Consider the following 22886-nt stretch of genomic DNA (forward strand, 5'->3'; position numbering starts at 1 on the left):
TTTCGCCTGGGGCGGCGAAAAAGCCAGAGCCGGCCCTGACAACAACCTATGATGATAACGCTTTAGATTATCCAAACTGAAAGAATTTTAAATACTTGTTGAGTTGGGCTAAACTGCCATTGGCCCATTGAAGTCAGTGGTTCTCTGACAGTTTACATCAACTCCCTTATTTGTTTTTCACCTTTAATGCCAATTACATACTTTCTGTATTTCGCTCATTATTTCACTGACACTTTTTCTTTATGGTCAGTTTTTAGCAAGTTTCACGTTCTGGCTCATGCGCCAGTTCAGTGGTGCAACATTTAGGATACAAACACTGAAGTGTAATGTTTAAATTAAAAGTCTCTCTTCTTTGGGAACATTTCTATTCTGTGTTTCATAAAACCAGTTTTTTACAAAACCTAAATTTTGAGTCTAATCAATTGATCAGTGTTGTTGTTTGTTACTTATATAATGCCCTGATGTGTCATGCTATACAAACTCACACACGAATACAAAGTAAGAGACCCATAGCTCGAAGTGCTTTCAATCTTAAAAGACAACATACAGACTATTGTTTATAGGGAATTAGAGATTCTGTTACCTGTGTCACAGAATTTAAAACCCCACATAGGTCTCATAGGTTTTTAAATATATTTCTAATAACTCCAGAATTATCAAACCAAACTTACCAAACCACCTAACAAACTTTCCAAAAGAGTCAGATTTCCAGTCCCTATTGTGCACAGCGGAATTAACCAGATGTGAACTTTTTAGGACAAACTGTTTTTAAGATACGGTGTTCCCAAAAACATTGGCATATTTTGCAAAACCTTTGTAGGATCCCCACCCCACCCCATACTTTCGCTCCTGATGACTTCCTTTCATCCCCCTTTTTTTCCTTGGGGAAAAATCTTTGGCAAGGACTATACTTCTAAACCAATGTTGAATTTTTGTTTGATTTTGTTTTAGCAAGCTTTGGCGAGAAGGGATATGGACTTAAATCAGCTATAATAGCAATGGCTACAACAAGAGAACCTAGCAGATACCTTACTTAGGTTAGATAGAAATCAGGCTTATAACAGAAAGAATATAGTCACTACCTTTGCTAGGGAGACAGATTGCTACCTCTCTACACTCTTGGTTCCCTTTTTGAGATTACGTTAGAGGAGTTAATGAATGTAATAAAGGTTGGGGGCAAATATCTGACAGTTCAATGAGATGAAAAAATTGAGAATATTTCAGCACCAGATTTATCAGGCTGAGACTGTTTGTGAGGACTATAAAGCAGGCATGTTGTTGGATAGATGATCTGAACCAGCGCCTGCTCCAGTCAGCCAAACACTCTTCAGTTAATTCATCACAACTCTAGAGCACTTCAATTCTGCATGCTTAAAAGGTTAAGGCAGTAAATAGTTTATTGCCACTGAGGCCTGTTGCACATTGATCATTGTTGAATTCTCTGTTTAGATGTAAGATCTTTTGAAATATACTCTGAAGGTTTAGTCTGAGAGTAGGATAATTGCCTGGAGGGTTTAAAATTTGAAAGCAGACATTTCTACAGCCAAAATGTAATAGGCTGCCCAGACAGACTAGTGTGAAACAATTTTTGTAGGTACTGTATGAAGCAATATGAACATTTGAGTCGGGGGCGGGTTAAATCATTATGCAGCTTCCCCTTTTATGCCCATTACCTTTTTCTTAGAGTTTTCTTATCAACTTTTTGCAGCGTATGCTGTAATTTTGAGGAGTTGGCTCCTGTCCTAGACTTTGTGTTGGAGAGTTATTAGTTTATTAATCAAGAATGTAATTAAGCTTCCTCAATACATGCAACTGAAACACTGTAGTTACATAAATTTCAGAACAAAGTCCCACTGTTTATAGTTTAATGCCATTTCAACAACACACTTATTTGATGTATATAGGTTTTTCTTATTTTTCATAGACGCACTGAATGCAGCATTTTTGAGACTTTGTTGGTAGTTTTTTGTCCATACATAGTACTGGTTTTGTGCCCAACCAGCTATGCAACAATAGTATCTGCTAGATGTGGCTTAATGGCTTTAGATCCAAATTCACTAACTTCTATTTTTTAAAAAAGTTACATAAACATATAAACTATCTCAAACTGAGTATACACTAGTACCCTTTCTTATTACCATGTCACTGGTTTTTAATTGCTATTTTCAAAATACATTCCTTGGTTCTCTTTAAAAATAATTAAATCCTACAAATTTGGGCTGCGGTCCTTTAGTGGGGCTCTGCACAGGTGCAGAAATCCAGCTGTGAGGAGCAACTTGCAGAATGGTGGATTAATTAAGAAAATTTATGCTTGTAAAGTTCAGATCAAAATTAAAGAACATTTTGCTAATTTGTTTGGCTTCTAAACATTTAGTGAGCTACACTGTTTTTGAAAAAGGTCAATTGTTAACAAAGCACATTAACAGAGATACCTCGATCATTTATTATCCTAACCACACCGAATAATTAGGATATATTTTATATACCATATTCAGAGGTGAAAGTAAGCTGGTGCGGTCTAGTACTTAAAGGTCCCGGAGCTCCAGCCCCTGAGGGAGCCCCGGGCCCTTAAAAGCACCGCCTGAGCCCAGTTGCTGGAGCTCCAGTGGCGCTTTAAAGGGCCCGGGGCTCCCCGCAGCGGCCAGAGCCTCTTGCCCTTTAAATCGCCGCCGGAGCCCTGCCGCCGCTACCCCAGCCCTAGCCCAAGCCCTGCTGCCCCAGGGTAGCGGCGGCAGGGCTCCTGCGGTGATGTAAAGGGCCCGGAGCTCCGCAGCGGCCAGAGCCCTGGGCCCTTTAATTCAGCCCTGAGCCCTGGGGCTCCCAGCTGCCTCTGCAGCTGGTAGCTCCAGGGTGATTTAAAGGTCCTGGGGCTCCGGCTGTGGCTGGGAGCCCCAGGGCCTTTAAATCTTGAAAGGCCCTGCCTCTTCCCGTTGAGGCCATGCCCTGCTCGGGACTCCGGCATACCGGTAAGTCCTTTAAACTACTTTTACCCTGACCATATTGTGGTAAATGTTGACTTTTAAAGTGGGTTTGTGTTGTGAACAGTGACACTGTAAAAACGCAGTTTCTTATTCAACATATATGCTTCCTGTGTGTTTTCAAAGATGCATCTGCTGACTTCAGTGACACAAAATAAAAATGTTTATTTCTGCTAGCCCTGCAGAGCTCAGAGAGAGGGAGCTGAAGTCGATTTCTTCTTATGGCTCATAAACGGATTTTTTTTACTATATCCAGTTAATTACTCCTGTGCAACTCCATTGAAAACATTGTGGTTGCAAAGATGTTAGTGAGGTCAATTCTAAAACAGTGGGTTTTCACATGTATAATAGAGGGCTTAATTTGGCTGGCAGAACCTCTGTTATTGGGGATGTGGAAGAAGGAAAAACACAGTTTGACTTTTAGATCCCTGATTGAGTCTGCAGGACTGGAATATTGGATAAACTGAGTATATCTGATCTGCAGTCATGGAACATGGTACCTCATTATGTCATTCTGTAGAGTAAAAGTGTCCTTTAAATCTGTGTGATGTGCTAAATAGAGTGAGAGTGGTTGACAATCTGTTGTGATTAATCAAACTTGCTTAGAAAAGTTCATTATAAAACCAGAAAATGTATTCTCATCTCAGTGGACCATTCGTGCATGTAACTCTCAGTGCATCAGTACAGGAGCAGATCTAAATAGAATGAAAAATCTGAACAATATTAACCTTGATCTTTAGTGGGTCAATCTTAACACAATAGGTTAAAAAAAATCAGGTCTTCTGACAATGAAGTTAAATTACATTAAAAAAAATTGGGCCAGATTCTGCCATGCTTACTCATACTGAGTAATATTTTACTATGAGTGGTCCTACTGATAAAGCTGGCAGAACTTGGTCCTTTGTGTAGAAAAAAACCAGACCCCTAATTTTAAAATAAATTTAAGTGGTTTTTTATATGGAAGCAGAGACATTAAGAGAGCAGGATAAAAAATAGAAACATTAGTTTTATGCTATTGTGAAGAACTGTTTTCCTTAAAATGATCAACTTGTGGTCACAGGAGGTCTAGATTTTTACCTCTTTTACCATGCAGTCAATACAATGTCCTTAAATGTGAACAAAAATTCATTTCTGCAATTTTTTAAAACTTGATTTAACAAATATATTTAACATTGAAAATCAGAAATAGAACGTACACAGACAAACTGACAAGTTACAAATACTTTAATACTGTTTTAAACAGAAGGCAGGTGTTTAAAAATCAGTTCTTCCTCTTTGCATGTTCCAAGATTTGAGTTCAGGATTCTGTTATGCTGAATATCACACCCTTAAAAAAAGGGGGGGGGGGGCAGCAAATTTCTCCCTACATTGCTTTACTTCTTACCGATGTAGTAGAAAACAGTATCCCAGACTTGACAAGTATAACCTTTCAGCTCATCTTTAAATTTGTGGAACACGCCTCATTATTCTCTGTTAGAGGTGTGAACAGATAAGCTATGAACTCTAGTTTGATTGTTGTATAAATGAATTTTTAATTTTAAAACTTCAGTCCCTACTTGATCAGATACGCAATGCAGAAGCACTTTCATTCTGTAAGAATGGAAGAAACATCATTTGTCATAGTTCAGCTGCACTAACAGACAGACTTGGTTCAGGAGTATGGAATAACAGTGAGGAATAGTAAAGGGAAATGCAAGAGCAATTGCATTATAGCCAAAGTATAGCTGTGGATTGCGTGATAGCTCAAGTGTAGCTCCCATTGAGTTAATGGCAAATCTTTCATTGACTCAGTAGGAATTAGGAGTCAGAGCAAGACCTAAAATAGGATTAGGAAAGCTCTATAGAATCTTCTTGTTTAAGGCCAGGGCAGAATTTCCACTGCAACAGTATAGTTTTAAGTAGCTCAGAAACTTTACTATAAAAATATAGATCGGAAAACCTTGTAATATATCAAATAAAATGTACACTCCTGAGTGACGTTTATGCCTGTTTTCTTTAATTACTTTTGTTTAATCATTCTTAATTGATCAAAATAAAATAGATGTCTTCTGACTTTTGGGGGTGGGGACGGGTAGACATGTTGCCTCTTGGGATATTTTGTATACTTTTTTGGAAGATGGCAACCATTAAAGTGCTGAGTGGTATACAAATATATTATTAAAATGTTTCTAGTACTCATAGCTTTGTAAAAAGTTGTAATTTTTAAACAAAGATATTGCAACTTATTGATTTTTGAGAAAAATGAGAATATTGAGCTATGATTGCTGTATCATTTTGGCCTATTATCTTATTAGATCTCATGGCTGGATATATCATCATTCACTTCTGGTCCTAAAACATTGTATAATTTTGTCATCTGCTTGTAAAGAGCTGAAATGTTTTCCCACAGTGTTGTGAAATAAGTTTTGTTTATATATATATATAAAAATCTGTGTAACTAAGAGAAAATTTATAAAGGATGAAAGGTGCCATATATGTATTGTTGGTGGGTGTGTAGCATGTTGTTAGATGGATGTATATTATATACTTTTACATGTGCCGTCAATGTTTTGTGTATAAACCTTACAAGCATTTAGCATGCGGAAAAATAGGGTATCTCCACTTGTCTCCTTAGCTACAATTTTGTGCACTCACCATTAACATGAATGGGATTTATGCAGCTAAACTCATATCCATGCAAATGAGAATTGTGCATGGATAACAGCTGGATGAACAGCTGATATGTATCAGAATCTTATCACTATTTAATCAGTTTTTTTAGTGTAGCACTCAACTTTTAGGAAGAGCATAGACATTTAAAAAGAAGTACAGACGGCTTTAAGTAAAATGCCAGAAAACTACAGGGCTCTCAAGAACACATTCTGTGAAAGATGTGAGGAAATGTGAGGCAGGGAATTGGGGCATGACAGCCTTCGAGGATAACACAGTTCACCTCAAGTTGCTGTGTTGCTTAATAGAATGATTTTTAGTGGAATTTAATATGTTACTTTCTATTAATCCCTTACTGGAAAACTTGATTTCTTAGGTATTTAAATGGTTTGCTTTTTGACTGATCTGTCTCTCTGGATGCTATTTATCTTTAATTATTTCTTTATCATATTGACAAGATTCTTGATTTGCTTCTAGTTTATATAACTTGTTAGAATAAAAAGAGCAATCTAACCATTTGAAAGAAGACATGTTCTGGGCTAAGAGACAGGGAACCTTATTTGGTTGAGTTAACAAGAGGAAACATACACTGTTCAGTAATGTAAACTATCAAGCTCATGTTTTTCTTACCGTCAGAAATACACCTCTTATTTCCAACCAGATAGTAAAATGGCACTCTATAGGGTGTGGTTATCGTTAGATAATTGCATCCCTGAGGGATCTGAGATCTTCTGATGAATTTCATACCTCTTACGTGTCCATGGATGAGTTTTATTCACACAATGGATCTGCCCACAGATCTTACTTTATTTCTTAAATCAGTCTGTGTGCTAAGGGGTTATTTACTATTTCCCCAATATTTCCAAGAGTACAAGCAGTACTCTTCCATTCAACTTCCTCCCTTTCTTTCTCCTCCTTCTTTAAAAAGAAAAATTGGCAAGACAAATTGACAATTATCTAATGGCACATTTGGTATTTTAATGCAGAGAGTGTACATTACCATAAAACCTCTCACTCCCAGAGTACTCTTTGTACTTTGGAGAAAATGCTGGATGGTCCCTTAGCATACTTTGCCACTATGAAATTTTTAAATCCTTTCAGTTTTGGGAAAGTGATTACTGTCCTAAACATAACAAATATTGTGTTTGCAATTGCAGATATAATGTACATTAGTTTAAATCTGTATAAACTGAGGCCATTCTTAGTACATCACTGATGCTGAAATCCATAGAAATGGAACTTGAAACAGTTACTTACTGAGTTTGTGGGACACTAATGTTTTATAATTTAGTCATTTATTGTACTCTTCATTAAAATCCCATCTTTACATTTTGAACTCTATGTATGAGGCTTCTGCAGTTCGGTTCCTGCAAAACCTACCTCTGATACAGGATCAAAAGATAACAGGCACTGCAAAACCAAACCCCAAGCTTTGGCAGCTTCACCTCTTCTCCCTACTAATTCAGAGGAAAATTCACTTCTGTCCACATTCCTGCATCTGGAGGGTGGCTCTCACTGATGAAACTTGCTGTATGTCAGGTGAGCCTGGACATAGCATTGTGTGGCCTGTTCAGAAGCTGACTGCCAATGTTATTGCAACAGATTGTTTTAAACAGCATTTCTGGACTGAGGAAAATAACCCACATTTTTCTTTATACCCCACTGCTAATCAGCAGATATACCTTATGTGCAATTACCTGTCACAAGGACATTTGCTGTAGGAGTCTTTCTCTTGCAGTGCAAATGCATAAACTCTTTGGTAGTTTCCCTAGCCTCTTTTATGAATTTGCTGGCTATTTAGGATTGTCACTTGGTTTGATAGATTCAAACTTAGCATGACAAATGCATAACTTGTGCCTTGGACTCAGTATTTGTCTTTGAATAGGCAGTGTCTGGAAACTCTAGCCTTGGTGAACTTCTTGTGAACATTGATTGGTTGGAAGGATACAGAAGCTTAGTACACTATGTTCTATGGGCTTGCAAGCATTTGCAGAAAGATGGAAAAATTAGGAGGAAAAAGTGTATGAAAACATGCCATCCTGTCTCCTTCCATGACATAAGAATGCTATTGGCATGTGCTCTTGGTTTTAATGTTGCTTGACTCATATGTTCATTGCCTCATTCAAAAAAGAAAAGCATGATTGAAAAGAAGTACTAATTAAAATAAAATACTTGTACGCAGTAGAAACAGGATAGTATGAGCCCAAGCTATACAGGCTTTTAAAGATGTTTTTATACAGAATTTCAAAAGTGTGTGTGTCTCGCTTATGAAAGATGCCATCCGTGCTGAATGTCATGGAGAATGAATTCATGCACCACACTGGCAACTCAGGCTTGACTACAATGCCCCACTCACCCTGCCTCATTCCTAATTTGCAGGGCCCAACTCAAGAGGCGATAGGGTAGCCTTCTATGTCCAGTCAGTCTTTAGTGAAGTGTGCTGCAACTCCCATCGGTGGGGGAAAGGAAAGGGGCTAATGGGGCAATTAATGCCATTATGTTTATATTTTATGCTATGTACCACCTTATCTGCTAGGAATATGACCTCATTTTTCATACGCTGTCAATAAAGTATTTTCTCACTGTCATCCTCAGCCAATGACGGGGAGGTGAAAGGCTGTACCTCCTCAGAGCCAGCCAATTCTTTAGAGTTCAATCTTGACAGATTTATAAAATTTAAAAAAAGTATAGAAACACTGCATGGATATAAAGTGGAGTTTTGTGTAACCCAGTAATTGTTTATCTCCCAGCTCAACGATATAGTAATTCTTTCATCTCTTGAATCCATGAAACAAGAGGGAAATAACCCCCAAAATGTTATGGTCTTAAGTTACTATTCTGAAAGCTACATAAGTGGCGTACCATTTCTACCTCCAACTGTTTCCCGAATTCTGTATCTTAATGTTCAAATGAAAGGTAGCTATTATTCCTATTTGCTTAATGTTTGTTAGAACATGATGATGGATGAAAAAGGGACCCCGGGGATGAAACTGGTTGAAGTAGACACATCCCTTGTAATGTTCTTCTGTGATTTCAGGATACACCTCACAAGTGTCAAAGTTGAAACACAGCTTTTTAAATGAGTGCCTATCTTGTTATGTGTGAATTGTGGTGGAACGACTTAAATTTTCAAAATAATAATTTAAAAATTCCCATTAAAGGCTAATCAGCTGCAGATCTGACATTTTTTATTTATTTTATGAGACTGGTGTCCTCCTTGTTCAGTTAAAAAAAATATTAAACAAAAGTGTTTAACAAATGGGTCTTGTCCCTGAAAACTGTCCTCCTCCCTCGCCCCCGTACCTATCAAGCCCACATGGATTATCTGGTTCATCCCACAGATTTCTGGTTACTGACCCACATCCCTCTGAGTCAGATAATTTCATTAAATGGAGAATTTTGTGAGGGGGTTGCTATTGAGTTCACAGAGGTGCTCGCTTTCACATAGAAAGAACAGCAGTCATCTTCCAGAAAGTATACAGCTGGAGAAAATGTAAGCATTTTGCATTTAAGCATAATCACATTGAAACTGCAGCGACAGCAATGATGATTGTAAGAGTGCAGTGCACTTTGTTAATGTCTTCCATATCAAATATCTTCTGTAGCGTCCTACATGCAGTAATGAATGAAGCCTTGCCCTTTAAGGCATGTAATGCTTATTATCCCCATTTTACAGATGTGGAAACCAAGTCACAGAGACATTAAATACATTTGTTTCCTTTGCTAAAACAAGGCTTACTATTCCACTCCAACAAAGCAGTTGCTATATTAAAGGATGCTAAAAATATTTTAAGCTTAAAATTAGTCATTAACCTGTCAAATATAAGAATACTGTGTCTGTGTGTATTATAGGTGGGGCTGGTAGCACTGCATGTTACTAAAGTTGCCCAGCACTTACAAGATCATGTTCTCAGTTGCTTTGCCAAATTTTAAAAGCTCAGGGTGAAACTTCTGCCTGTATCAAGCTAAATTTTTTGGAAAAATTTCAGCCAAAATAGTTCAGCTGTTTCTGAGAACAACATCAGGGGTGGAGAGGGGGCGGGGAATGAAGAGACATGTTTTTGCCCAGGTTAATAAATTCTGGTGACCTTTTCCTTCTGTAATGCTTTAGCACCCCCGTGTGTTGGAACAGGGATCTGAAATTGGACAGGGAGGTGGCCTTCATTTGCAAATTAGTGGAGCAGGGGAAGAAGATGGATAGAAGGGAAAATAGATCTGAAAAGGAGTCACAGTGCGGTGGGGAGGAAGGGAGTTTGGACTAGCTGTTCAAAAAGATTGGTCAAGGAGTCAAGTTGGGGGGTGACACTGAGATTGAATGAAGAGCCTGGGACTGGGAGCCAGTGGGGTTGGTGAAGGTGTAGTTGTGATTGGAAGATGGGAATGAGAGGGAGGGACAGATTGGATGGGGAGCTGAGATGAAGGAAATGAGAATGGCTGGGCAAAGAGATTCGCACTGGGAATGTGTGAGGAAACTGAGGCAACGATGGAGTATCCAGAGGGGAAGGCTAGGACTGGTTGGGCAAGGAGACTGTGCCTGGGATGAGAGGCCTGAAGAGTGGTGACTGGGACTGGGGAGAAGGTGACTGGCATGAGGACTCAGAGATGGGACAAAAGCAAACCTGGGAAAGGGATAGGTTGGGGGGGAAGGAGCAGAAGAGGTCAAGCTTGAGGAAGCGGGCAGAGTCTGTGCCCACTAGAGCACACTCCCCTCCAGAGCCTGGAATGGAATCCAAGATTCCAGTCTCACCATTGCTCAGCTGTGAAACCCCCACTGCTACTGTTCCACCTCAAGGATTTCAACCTGTACTGCTGTATGCAGTGTAGTTGTAGTGATGTTGGTCCCAGGATATTAGAGATATAAGGTGCGGGAGGTAATATCTTTTATTGGCCCAACTTCTGTTGGTGACAGAAAAAGGACTCTGTGTGGCTCAAAAGCTTCTCTCTCACCCAACCCCCTGTATTGCTGATATTTACTCCGTTAGCTCAAGTTGCAGAGATCTGTGTGGTAGATATAAAGGTTCCAAACCTTCTGGGGACCCATATGCCAATATGGTGCCACATTATGGACTTTCTGTTTTTTCAGTTTGCTTTTTGAAAAGCCTTAGAAATTATTAAAAAAAAATACATGAAAAGGTCAATATTTAGATTGCGAAGTCTAGCACTCAGAAGTTAGAAAATGTCAGAGAATTAAGATTGCCTCATTCCATGCACAGGATGGGTTTGCTCTGAGGAGGAATTGGTCTGCAGTGAAGGAGAATGTTGTCTGCAGGACTCCTGCCTAATCCATTTCAGAAGTTGGGAGGTGTGTAGTGAATGTGGCAGGGAATGCCAGGAAAAGAAGGGCTGGTCTCGGTGCCCTGGAGAACTGGATTCTAGCCTTGCTTCTGCCACAGAGTTTCTGGGCAAGTCACGTACACCAAACTTTTTAGAGGTGGTAACTAATTGTGTGTTCTTCATTTTCTCGGTGCCTGACTTGAGACGCTGGGGTCTGATTTACAGAAGTGCTGAGCATTCTCAGGTGCACATGAAGTCAATGGGAGCTGTGCTTGAATATACACAATGCTATATAATGCTACACTTCATGTGCTCCCTAGCATGGGTATTACCAATGTAGATGGAGCGGCATTGCTTAGGTGCATAACGATATGTCTAACTCTTAAGGGTGCATCTACACAGGGATAAAAGACCTGGCCCGGGTCAGCTGACTCAGGCTTGCGGGACTTGGACTGCGGGGCTAAAAATTGCAGGGCAGACGTTTGGGCTCAGGCTGGATCCTGAGCTCTAGGGCCTTTCACCCTCTTAGGGTCCCAGAGTTTGAGCTGGAGCCTGAGCCGGAATATCTATACCAGTTTTTCAGCCTTGGCGCCCAAGCCCCACAAACCTGAGTCAGCTGACCTGGGCCAGCCGTGAGCTTTTTATACCAATGTAGACATACCCATACAGTATGTACCCTACACAGCTTTCTCCATGCCCAAGCAATGTCCCCACCCCCCATGTACCCTGCTATTGTAAGGCTGCAGATTGAATTAATAGAGGCATTGCTTTTTGTTCATAGTTTTTTGAGGGTAAGCAACAATCTAGTAAACAACAGATTCATAATTTCTAGAAACTCCTTTTTTCTTTTTTCTTTCCTTTCCTTTCCTTTCCCCCCTCTGGGAGGTCTCTCAAGGCCCAGCCATTCGTAATTTTTAAAATTCAATGATTGGCTCAAGTGTATTTAGGGTCTGACTGTCTATCAAAGCTACTTATGTGGCCCCCGTTTCTATAGTATATGAACACCTCACAATCTTTAATGTATTTATCCTCGCAACACCCCTATGAGGTAGGGAAGCACGATCATCCCCATTTTAGAGACAGGGAACTGAGGCATAGAAGGATTAATTCTTGTAGGGGACATTTGTTTTTGTTGTGAAATTGTAATGGCTGATGCACAGTGAGGGGTGCAAGGGGTAACTTTACTTCAGGGCACATAAAAAGACTCCCCATTTCAAAGTTCTCCCAATTCACCCTCCTCTCATTTCTGTTCATTCAGTAGAAAACATCTGGAAAGTTTCAGAGCATCACACTTCAGTGTAGGTTTACAAAATTGAGGACGCATTGAAATTTGGGGGGAGGGGAACACTGATGGCCGGTTATCTTCCAGTTTTAATATCTGTCATTTTTTTAGAATCTCAACTGCTGTACAGATTTATTGTTTTAAAAAAAATAAGACAAGGACAAAACAATAGTTAGGTCATTTGGAGAGCTAGTCAGAAAATTTTAGTCAATGAAATTTCACCCAAAAATGAGGAGGAAAAATCACACAAAAAGTTTTGTTTAAAAATGGTTTCCAGTTTTCATCAAGTTCTGTTAATTTGTAAATGCCAGTATTGGAGATCGTCATTGATTTCTATTAGAGAAATGACCTGATCTAGAAATTCTGCACCTGCTCAGTACATTTTATTTATTTCTGAATCAAATGTCTTCATGCACAGCAAGGGCAAGAGTCCATATTCAAGGCTACATACAAGCAAAATATGGAATTGTATTTGTTTTTTAAAGCCATTTTTCACTGGAGGAAATACTTTTTTCGCATTTGTTGTGTAACTGAGAAACAGTCGGATAGACTCTTCTTTGAACTTTCCAAAACAAGGTCATTTGGGGATGAAAATAAGCATGAGAAATTGCAGCCCAAAAGGTAATTTTCTTAAGTGATCAGTGACAAAAAATATGTAATTTTGCTTTAAATAGATCACTGATTAAAAAAGAACTTCTGGCAGTACCTGCAAACTTGGCCTGGAAAATGTGTTTGCAGAGGATATCTGCAGGGGCCATGCAGTAACTGTACTCTCTGGAGAAATTTTAGCTTCCAAACAGCATAGCTGTTGCACTGTCCTTTAAGAGGATGCAGCATATTCTCCAAGTCTGGCAATTTTGTTGGAGGGAGGCAGGGATGAGTTGTATGCTTGTCTTCCCCAGTCTCCTCCTTTTCCCCTTTCAGGGGTGGTTATTCATGGGGGGGATTTTGAGCAAGCAGGAACTACAGTTCCAACTGGGACTCTGGCCAGCTCCTGTGCAGGAGCACAAAGGGAATGGGGATTTCTCCTGGCACTTTTGCCACCTTTGCACATCCTCAGAGAGGCCTGCCAGAATCTAACCTCTTGTTTGGAGCATTTATGGACAAACACTGGCGTAGGACTATTAAAGTAAAGAGAGCTACATTTCATTTCACTTCACATTCTCTGTCTCACCCTTGTTTCCCCAGCCCAGTAAGCCACGCTCACCTCCTTTATATCTGGGGGGTGGGCTGACAAGCTACGACTGTGGCATCAGTCAGCATTTCCAAACATAATTTCAACGCTGCTAACAGGCTGAATCAGCAAATGATCCTGCCAACCCATTGCAGTGCAAACGTCTTCCGTATACATTAAAATAGGACAGCAAGGAAACTGTTCTGCCTGAGTAACTTACAGAAAACGCAATCAGCAATCTGCTTTGCTGTATTTGCCCCCATATTAAACCCCCTGTTGTCAATTTTGGACCGTTATTAAACTATTATCACAATAGACTAATCAGTTGATTACAGTGTAAAAATATTCTTGAAAAGATGATGTTATAGCTTTTAAATCTCCCAGTAAACAGAAGAGATTAACCTCTTTTTGAAGTTTATGAATAAACTGAGTCAAGCACTTTGGAAGCATTTTTGTTAGGTTATTTCATGATAGGTGGATTAAAGGGATGATTGTTTAGAGAGGAATGGAATTGTTAACCTGTGGCCTGCAGCGGAATTAAAAGCAACAATCCAACTTGCCTTCAATAGCAGGACTCCAAAAAATGATGTAGTAAACTTTTTTTGTTTTCTGCATTTTGATGGAGTTTTCATGTATAAAAACATTCTTGCTTCATGTTTTGAAAGCATCCAGGGTCACAGGAGGGAATTGTGGAAGAATGTCATACCGTATGAGGTAGAAAAATACATTATAATAATAATGCCTGGTTCTAACTTTAATGAGCTTTTTTAAAATCAGTTTCTTTATCCATGGAGATGTGTGTTGTTTTTTTAAAAAACATTGAAGGAAAATTTCCAAAGTGACTCTTTCCCTCTCACATTTTATTCATGGTCCTTTATTCCCCTGGCACGTATAAAGTAAAATGAATTGGCTATCTTTTTACATCTTCCTTTCTAATGTTCTCTAGTGACTCTGCAAGTCGCCCCTTTAGCCTTTTTTGAATAGTGTTTAAAGCTTCTGGCACAGCTGGATTTCACTATGTAAGAAAACTTTCAGCGTATTATAGTGTCACTAATCATTGAAGTTACAACATTTCAAAACCCTTCCTGGCTTTGCTACATGCTTATTGTGCTTTAGCAGTGTAAGGTAAACATAGATATGCTCTAAATATCCAGTTAGAAAATGGTTTAAAAACTCCCCCCAAAACACTTTTCCCTGCTAAGTTTCAAAAAAACCTTTCTGTAATTTGAAACTCAAGCTTCTTTGAACACTTGGTTGGAGATTGTTCTACAAGATAAATTCCTTGCATCGCATAACCCTGACGACTCCCAATTCCATCAAATTAATAACGAATGGATGGGAAGATAAGCAAAACTAATGGGGAGGTTACATTTTTGTGACAAAGGTTTATGGTCATTCTGAATCTCATGTTCTATGATATCCCTCCTCCTATTCCTCCTCCCCTTCAGCATTTTATTGCTACCAGATCTGAACATTCCATTATATGAAGCCCGTCTGAGGAGGAGAGATGATGAATGGCAAAGGTAGGTGGGACCTGATCCTGTGAAAAGATGTGTGCCTCCAAATTGGTGCTGAGCATCTCTCAACTCCCTCTGTGACAATTAGCTCACAGGATCAGGCCTTAGCTTGCAATCTCAGTGACTAGTATCTACTATTTCCTATTCAAATAATGCCACTTATTTAAACTTAAACATTATAAAAAGCTGACAGTCACAATTTACTGCTTTTCTAAAAAAAAATAAAAATATGAGATGACAAATATTTTATAGAGCCAATGAAGCCTTTGTCTTGTTTAAAATAATTCTGAGCGGCAACTAATACTCTAGTGAAAGAGAGTGATGTTGAAACTTGAAAATAACTGGCAGTCAGTGGCTTTTCTAGACAGCACATTTTTTCAACTGTCAGATGTCTGCCAATAGATTGCTTCAAAGACACCAGTGAAGAGTGGGGGCGTGTGGAGGGGCACTGGTGAACCAGGCTCCTAACTACACCTGCAGTAATGCAGGAGGCTCTCTTAGAGAACCTCTATTATTAAAGTTGCCTGACATTTCCAGTTATAATCCCCTGTTTTCAGTTTGCTTTTATAACTGTCAAACTTTAACTTCTCAGGCTAAATTTTTCCATGCTTACTCTGCCTCAGGTTGAATTTTTGTCTGCTAAAGATTTAACAAAAAGAGTGCAGCCATTTTTAATAAAGAGGCAAGGGGAAAATAGGTAGTTTTAACAATACTAACCCGTTTTTCTTGCTGTTTCTTTGAAGACCTCTATCACCTCAGAGGTTTGGAGCAAGATCTTGAAATTTGTCAAGGGGATAGTCTTGGAGTCAGAAAGGTGCCTTGTACTGTCCCCATGAAAATTTGGCTAGATTGGCCAAGTTATAAACCATGAAAAAATCACCATTTGAACATACACACAGGAGCATGTCTTACTGCTAAAAATCTCTGAACATTTCATCTGCACTGAGCATGCTGCAGACACCCATACTTCCAAAAGCCACCTTAGGCTGCTGTAAATTGTCAGAGACTATTTCAACTACCAGCCAACCAAATTATTGAATGTAGAAAGGTGTCTTAGAGCCACCACACCTTCATCACTTTTCATCTGGACTACAGCAATGCAATACACTTGGACATAAAACCTTCAGCGCTTAGGGTACTGCAGCTCATACAGGGCACTGCAACACATCTCCTCAGCTACATGGAGTACCGCGAGCACATCAATTCTGTCCTCCACTCCCTATACTGCCTTCCATAGAATACTGAAACACATGGTCCTTATTGTCAAGGTGCTCAATGGACTGGGTCCATGGTATGTAAAAAATCGACTGAAGCTCTGGGATGAAGATCTTAGTCAACAGTTTTGCTCCTATGGGACAATGGAACTCTCTACCATCGGGGTAAAGCTCATCTGTGTGGGAGATAGATTTCTCTGGGGCTGTTCTGAGACTATGGAATTAATTCCCACAGGAACTAAGGACCATCGCAAACCTCGCCACCTTCCACTACGAGTGTCAGGCATGTTTCTTTGACCTTGCCATCTCTAACATCCACATTCCACATGTGCTCACACCTCTAATCAACAAAACGTTCTCCTACATATACAATTCTCTGGGGAGAGGATGAGAAAGAGAACAAACTACGTGTAACCAATATTAGTCACATTGCTTAGTGCATTACTGGAAGGATGTTTAGATACTAGGGTGATGAGGGTGGTATAAGAACCTATATAGAAAAGAATAGAACTCAGGCCCCAACTGCATTGAACTTAAACTTGGCTCAGCTGAGGTATGAACCCTCGCATTTTACTAACCCTCCAATTCAACCTCCAAAGATTGATTTGTTGCCAACCCCTTAGTCTAGAATCTTGCATGATTCATACATTCTTAGGGAAAAATTCTACCAGGAAATTATGCTTCTTTTTTTTTAAAAATAAAAAAAAACCCTCATAGTTTTTTGACACTGGCAGATTAACCCCGAGAAGTTGAGGGTGTCCCAGAAGAACAAACAAACAAAAAACTGATGTAGGGCCCTAATATTGCTTGTGTATTTGGAGGATGAGGATGGAGGGGAGTTGGTTTAGTCACAAACTTTAGTTTGATTCTTGTTTAGTTTACTGCATATAGCAGAAGAAGGTAGAGCAACAGCCTTGCTTCCTAAAGCAGATGATGAGCCCTTCTCTCCTCTCTCTCTCTCTCTCTCTCTCTCTCTCTCCTTCCCCTACTCACTCTGCTCAGATTTGGTCTTCAGCAGCTGTCATTAGCAGTTTCAAGGGAAGGAATCGTACTGAAACAACTTGGGTGATATGTTATTACAGCATAAGTGTGTACAATATTGTATATATGTCTACAAATGCACTTTACAGAGACAAGCATTTCCAGATTAACTTCAGTCTTCTCTATGGCATCAGACCCCATCTTCTTTGCATTCCTGAAGAGACTGGCACTGTAAAAAAAAAAACTTGGATGCCTATTTTTTCTGTTTGTCATTTTCTTCAGATTAAGAAATGCATTTCTGCCATAAAACACCTTGTTTTCTGCAACAGTGAGTGGCAGCTTGATCAGCATATGGTTGGAGATATGAAGCCATAAGTCAACTAAACTTGGTTTATCCACTAATTTGCACTTACTTGTGTTTTTAAAAAAATAAAAATGAATATGGTTAAATTTAAGTACCTCCTCAGATGATTAGTGTAAACCTGTTCCGGATTAGTTGTGCTGCTGCTTCACACAGAGGGGTGAACTGAGCCCTAAAGTAATGTTTATAGTAGTTTATAATAGGTTATTATTTTTATAGAGTAGTAATTGTACTTTGCACTTAAGATCACCAAACAGCAGATAGCTTAGACTGTGATCTTCTCAGTTAGGGCCTGAGGGTGAAATCCTGACACCTCAGAAGTCAGTGGCAAAACTCCCATTGACTTCTGTGGGGTCAGGATTTCGCTTATAGTCTGCAGCCCTTACTCATTTTAAAACAACGAGGAGTCCTTGTGGCACCTTAGAGACTAACAAATTTGGGCATAAGCTTTCGTGGGCTAAAACCCAATTTTATGCCCAAATAAATTTGTTAGTCTCTAAGGTGCCACAAGGACTCCTTGTTGTTTTGGCTGATACAGACTAACACGGCTGCCCCTCTGAAACTTGTACTCATGTTAAGTGTCACATTGACTTTAATGGGACTACTTGTGCCAGTGAGGTCTACTCACTATGAGTGTGGGTAGCAGAAATGGGCCTTTATTATTCAAATTCCTTGTTCCCTTGCTGTGCAGATCACATTTTCGTCTGATTCTGCCACATTTATTCATGGTGGGAAATACCCTACTCATGAAAAAATAGTGTCTGCTTCAGGAATAAGATACTACTCAGCTTGAGTGAAGGTGGTGTAACTCTTTTTTAATCCGAAAAAAGTGACATGATTGATACAAATGTGTATTTATTAGCTCTCCTGTTATTGATTCCCATCTCTAGTTCTCTTGCTGGAACAATATTCTGAATTTCTCTTGTGTTAGTTGTGAATATTAGGAGGACAAAATGGCTGTCCACTGTCTTTTCATTTATGATTTTTCTAGTACTGTATTGTACTTTTATTTGCAATCTTCCATCCTACTGCTTTTTATTGTGGGAGCATGCTGATGAGAAAAACTTTTAAAATTTGCAATCACCTTCTGAATGGTTCAGAACTTGAGAGGAAACTGGTCATGTTCTCTCATACCGTCCCTTGAAGGCTTTGTAGAGAGGTAGATATTTTTCTCCCTGATTTGTGAAAAATCTTTCCATTTGTTGAAATCCTTATAATTTTGCTTTTTTTCAGTGTATTAAGCCTTTATAGGAATGTTTGACTCATATTCTGTGTTACATTTAGCAGCTGGAATGTTATGCTTAAATTCCTATTCCTAAGGAGTTGAACAGTTTTTGTTTATTAAGATGGTATAAGTGATCCTAGTGCTTTTATTGGCAATGGAAAGCACACTTTATTATTCAAAGCAAACTAGTGATTTGAAGGAACACACACACAAAAAGTAACTACTGTGGCGCCCTTTTGAACCTTGAAACATTTACCAGCAAACTTCCTTTCCTTTCCTTATGATTTGCTTCTCAGGTAAACCTTTCTGGAAGCTTTGTGACACCGAGAGAAATATTTCTTACTCTGGTAAAATTAAATAAAGTACTATAAACTCTTCAAGAGTGTAGTGACTTTCAACTCAGTATTACTAATAGCATTATATTTCACTTCAGTAATGAGAGATACATCATTTAAACTTAACTTATCCTGTTTTCCCCCTTTGTCTTACATAAGTTTCCATTTTTTAATAAACCATTAAGCATTTACCATATTCATGTATTCTAATAAATATATTTTATTGAGAAACAATTGTGAAAACAGATTAAACTTCAGAACATTTGTGTTCCATGAGTAGTTTCAGAATGTTACCATTCTAACCTGTTGTTTTTGTTCAAATGCTAAACATTATTATGCTTCTAGTCCATCCTTTTGATTGTTCTTAATGACAGAGCAGAAATGAAGTATCTTACAAAGTTAAACCTATCTAAGTGCGCAAAGTTCGCATATATTTTCATAAATGACCATCACTGATGACACAGTGGTCAGAAGCAAGTACCAGTAAGTCTGTATGCCTGTATACAGTACTCAGAGATATGATAGGAATGTGTTCTTAACCCAGGGTTGTGAGTTCAATCCTTGAGGGGGCCACTTAGGGATCTGGGGCAAAAAATCAGTACTTGGTCCTGCTAGTGAAGGCAGGGGGCTGGACTCGATGACCTTTCAAGGTCCCTTCCAGTTCTAGGAGATAAGATAGGATAGGATATCTCCATTTTGGAGGGTAAAAGTCCCATATGTTTTCATTTAGATAGCTTTCAGTAAGCATTTAAATCTTATTAAAGACCTTGCTACGCTTGATTTTGAACTATTAATTGGGATACATCATATTTGAAATATTGCCCTGTAATATACAGATCTTTTGTAAAGATTGAAGCTGGCAATTAAAATAAAAATTACACATTCAAAATGTAGCAAACTACTATATAAAACTGATTATCTGTATTAAGTTGGATGATAAGAGGGTCATTGTGTGACTTGCCAGGTTATTTTGTGCCTTTCGGTCACATGATATCAGAAGTGTTCCAACTAATGCATCTGTGCAACCTGATTTTCTGAAACATTTTATTATATAATATGGATAAATCTTGTACCATTTTATATTTGAAAATTTAGAACTGTCATCAGATTACTAATACTTGCTGGAACCTGAGAGCTGTCTCCAGTGATCTTCTGAGCTCTCACATTGAAATCAGTGGGAGCTGAAGGCACTCAGAACCTGGCAGGATTGAATCCTTTGCACATAAAAAGGAATAAGATTTCTTAAATTTTTCTGGAACCAAACCTGCAAGGTGCTGAAAACCATGGTAGCTGAGAGCGCTCAGCACTCTGTAAGATTTGGCCCTAAGGTTTTTCTATTGGGAGTTGTAGATCTCAGTGTTGGTTCTAGCCTTCTGCCAATGATCCAGGAGTTCTCTCACTTCATCTTCCAGGACCTTTTGGGATGGGGTAGCTCTTAATCCTTGTATTTTCTCCTCTTTATTTTGATTGCAGTCATAACAGCCAAATTTTGGTAGGAAGGCAGGTTCAGTGTGTTTTTGCAAATCATTGTCCTTTTCATTTCATGAATGGGGTAAATGGGTGTATACTAAGACTCACCAATCTAGATGTACTTTAAATGTTGACCAGTCAGTGTAGATTTTTTTTCTTTAAGAGCTCTTACTTGGAGAGGGCTTAGATTTTTTTTTATCTGTAATCTTTATTTGGCTTCATAGAACCAGTATGTATAGAGGAAAGGTAGATAATTTGATATTGGACAAATCCTGAATTTTCTGTGGTCTGATTCATTTACAAATCTGTCTATATAATCTACGTAAGGAATTTCTGTTTTATAAAGCTCTGTTTTCTATAGTGCCAGAATGAAGTCACAAAAAATATGTCCCATGTTAAGAAGTTATCCAGTTATTTACGTGCAAGCCATTACTGCCCCTGTACTGTGTAAAGTGTCTTAGGATACATTATTAGAGTTGGAATGTTTAGCCGATAAAGCACACATTTTTCACTTTCATGGCTGCCGTTCTAGTCTAACCTGCAGTCCTAATTGAAATGAGTTTAGTGGTTTGAGCCCAGTCCCTAGTGAACAATAGCCCACCTTACAAAAACACCAAGCGCACACAAAGCTGTCAGTTTCTGCTCAAGAGACACTCGGGAGTGGGCAAACATGGAGGCAGAATTACCTCACACCCTCAAGAGTGATTTTTCCAGGTGAAGATTGAGGTCATTCTCAAGGAATAGGGAAAAGCTTGCATTGTGTTTCTAGTATTGCTACTATAGGCTCAGTGTTCACTTTGGACAGAGAATTTGTAATTTGGGATTTTTTAGAAAAGATTTGTTCTCATCTGAGCTCACCTGAGGTACATTTACAATTTACATGTACGATAGTCTGCTATGACTTGCATATGAGTAAGGATTATCATCTGGGAATACAGTAGAAATAATATATACTATGCAGGAAATTCTGGCCCCATTGCAGTCAAGGGGAGTTTTGTAATTTATTTCATATATACACCTCATATATTTGAAGGTGGTATCCATGTGATAAATTGGAGCGACGTGATAAATATATTTATTTATGCTACTTATCACATTCTTTGACCTTTCAAAGCCCTGAAAAGTTTCAAGAAGCTGCTGTGTTTTAAAATCAATCTGTCACGAAATTGTTTATTCCCTCTCCCCACCAAATCAGGGCTTGAATTATGCTGGTTTACACCAGATCAGCAGACTCACACTTTTTTTTTTTTTAGGCTTCCATTTTGTTCTCCAGAATGTCAGGTTTTTTTTTTTTTTTTTTTTTTTTTTTTTTTTTTAGTAAGAGCTTGTCTACACAGTAGACTGGAACTGAAGTAGTTATATTGGTTTTAATTAATATCTTTAGTTATTTCAATGGAAGTTTGTGCGAGGACCCTCTTATTTTGGAATAAGAGTGCTTTATTTTCATATAATTTATGTTGTTAAAAATTAGGCTTGCACCAAAGTAATTAGAGATGTTGCATTACATTTGACTTGGTTACTTTAGTTCCAGTTGCTATGCAGACAAGCCCTAAATCTCTAGTTTTTATGATTGCAGGGGGAAAAAAACACTTAAAAGTGTGAAATGAATGAAGTTTTTTTCTGCCTGAATCTGCAGAGAGCCTGAAACAATATATTTGAAAAGTGTGAACTACCTTGTTTTTCAATGGAATAATAGTTCAGATACCCAATAATAGTAATTTAAAGGTCATCACTGTTAACTATTTCACTGTTGTCAAAACATGGACTAAAGGAGAAGGAAGGATCACAAATCTGCATCATCTGCTGGGAATAGTGGGAATAATCTAGGGATGGGAATGCCCTTTGGCAGCAGATTACCAATCTCCTAGACTTTTGCTTCTTTTTGCTTTTTAGTTTTGTAGTCAAATTGCAGAAGTCTGTTTTTGGTTATCAGTGTATTTTTAAAAATCATTTTGGATATTTTTGTAAATTAAAAACTGAAATCAGCCTGAACCTATACAGCTGGTTCTATTGATAGCAAAGTATAAATGTGAATCAGTTGTGTATACTTGTTGCATTTGTGGTTGCCTTTAGTAAATCTCTGTCATTGTTTTACTTCCTCTTTCCCTCGCCAAGATTTCTTTTGACCTAGCAGAATATACTGCTGATGTTGATGGAGTTGGCACTTTGCGGCTTCTAGATGCTGTTAAGACCTGTGGCCTTATCAACTCTGTGAAGTTCTACCAAGCCTCAACCAGTGAACTTTATGGGAAAGTGCAAGAAATACCACAGAAGGAGACTACCCCTTTTTATCCCAGATCTCCATATGGTGAGTGTTTGTGTGTGTGCGCCTGCGCCCACTCTGTTCCTCATGTCTCAGGGCTGAAGTCATTTGGGTATGAGATTAAAATAAAGATAGAACAAAAGCGACTAAACATGTTCAGAAG

General features: G+C 38.7%; 1 protein-coding gene across 1 annotated transcript in view; it reads left to right on the forward strand.

The window, feature by feature from the left end:
• GMDS (GDP-mannose 4,6-dehydratase) overlaps positions 1-22886 on the forward strand; it is a 558168-nt gene that overhangs the window by 217332 nt on the left and 317950 nt on the right. Inside the window, exon 5 of the mRNA XM_024204061.3 lies at positions 22576-22768. Coding sequence (XP_024059829.1) covers positions 22576-22768 — 193 coding nt within the window. The remainder of the gene's footprint in view (positions 1-22575; positions 22769-22886) is intronic.

This window comes from Terrapene carolina, unplaced genomic scaffold, assembly GCF_002925995.2.
Source record: "Terrapene carolina triunguis isolate 2854851 unplaced genomic scaffold, T_m_triunguis-2.0 Scaffold53, whole genome shotgun sequence".
Classification (NCBI taxonomy): Eukaryota; Metazoa; Chordata; order Testudines; family Emydidae; genus Terrapene; species Terrapene triunguis.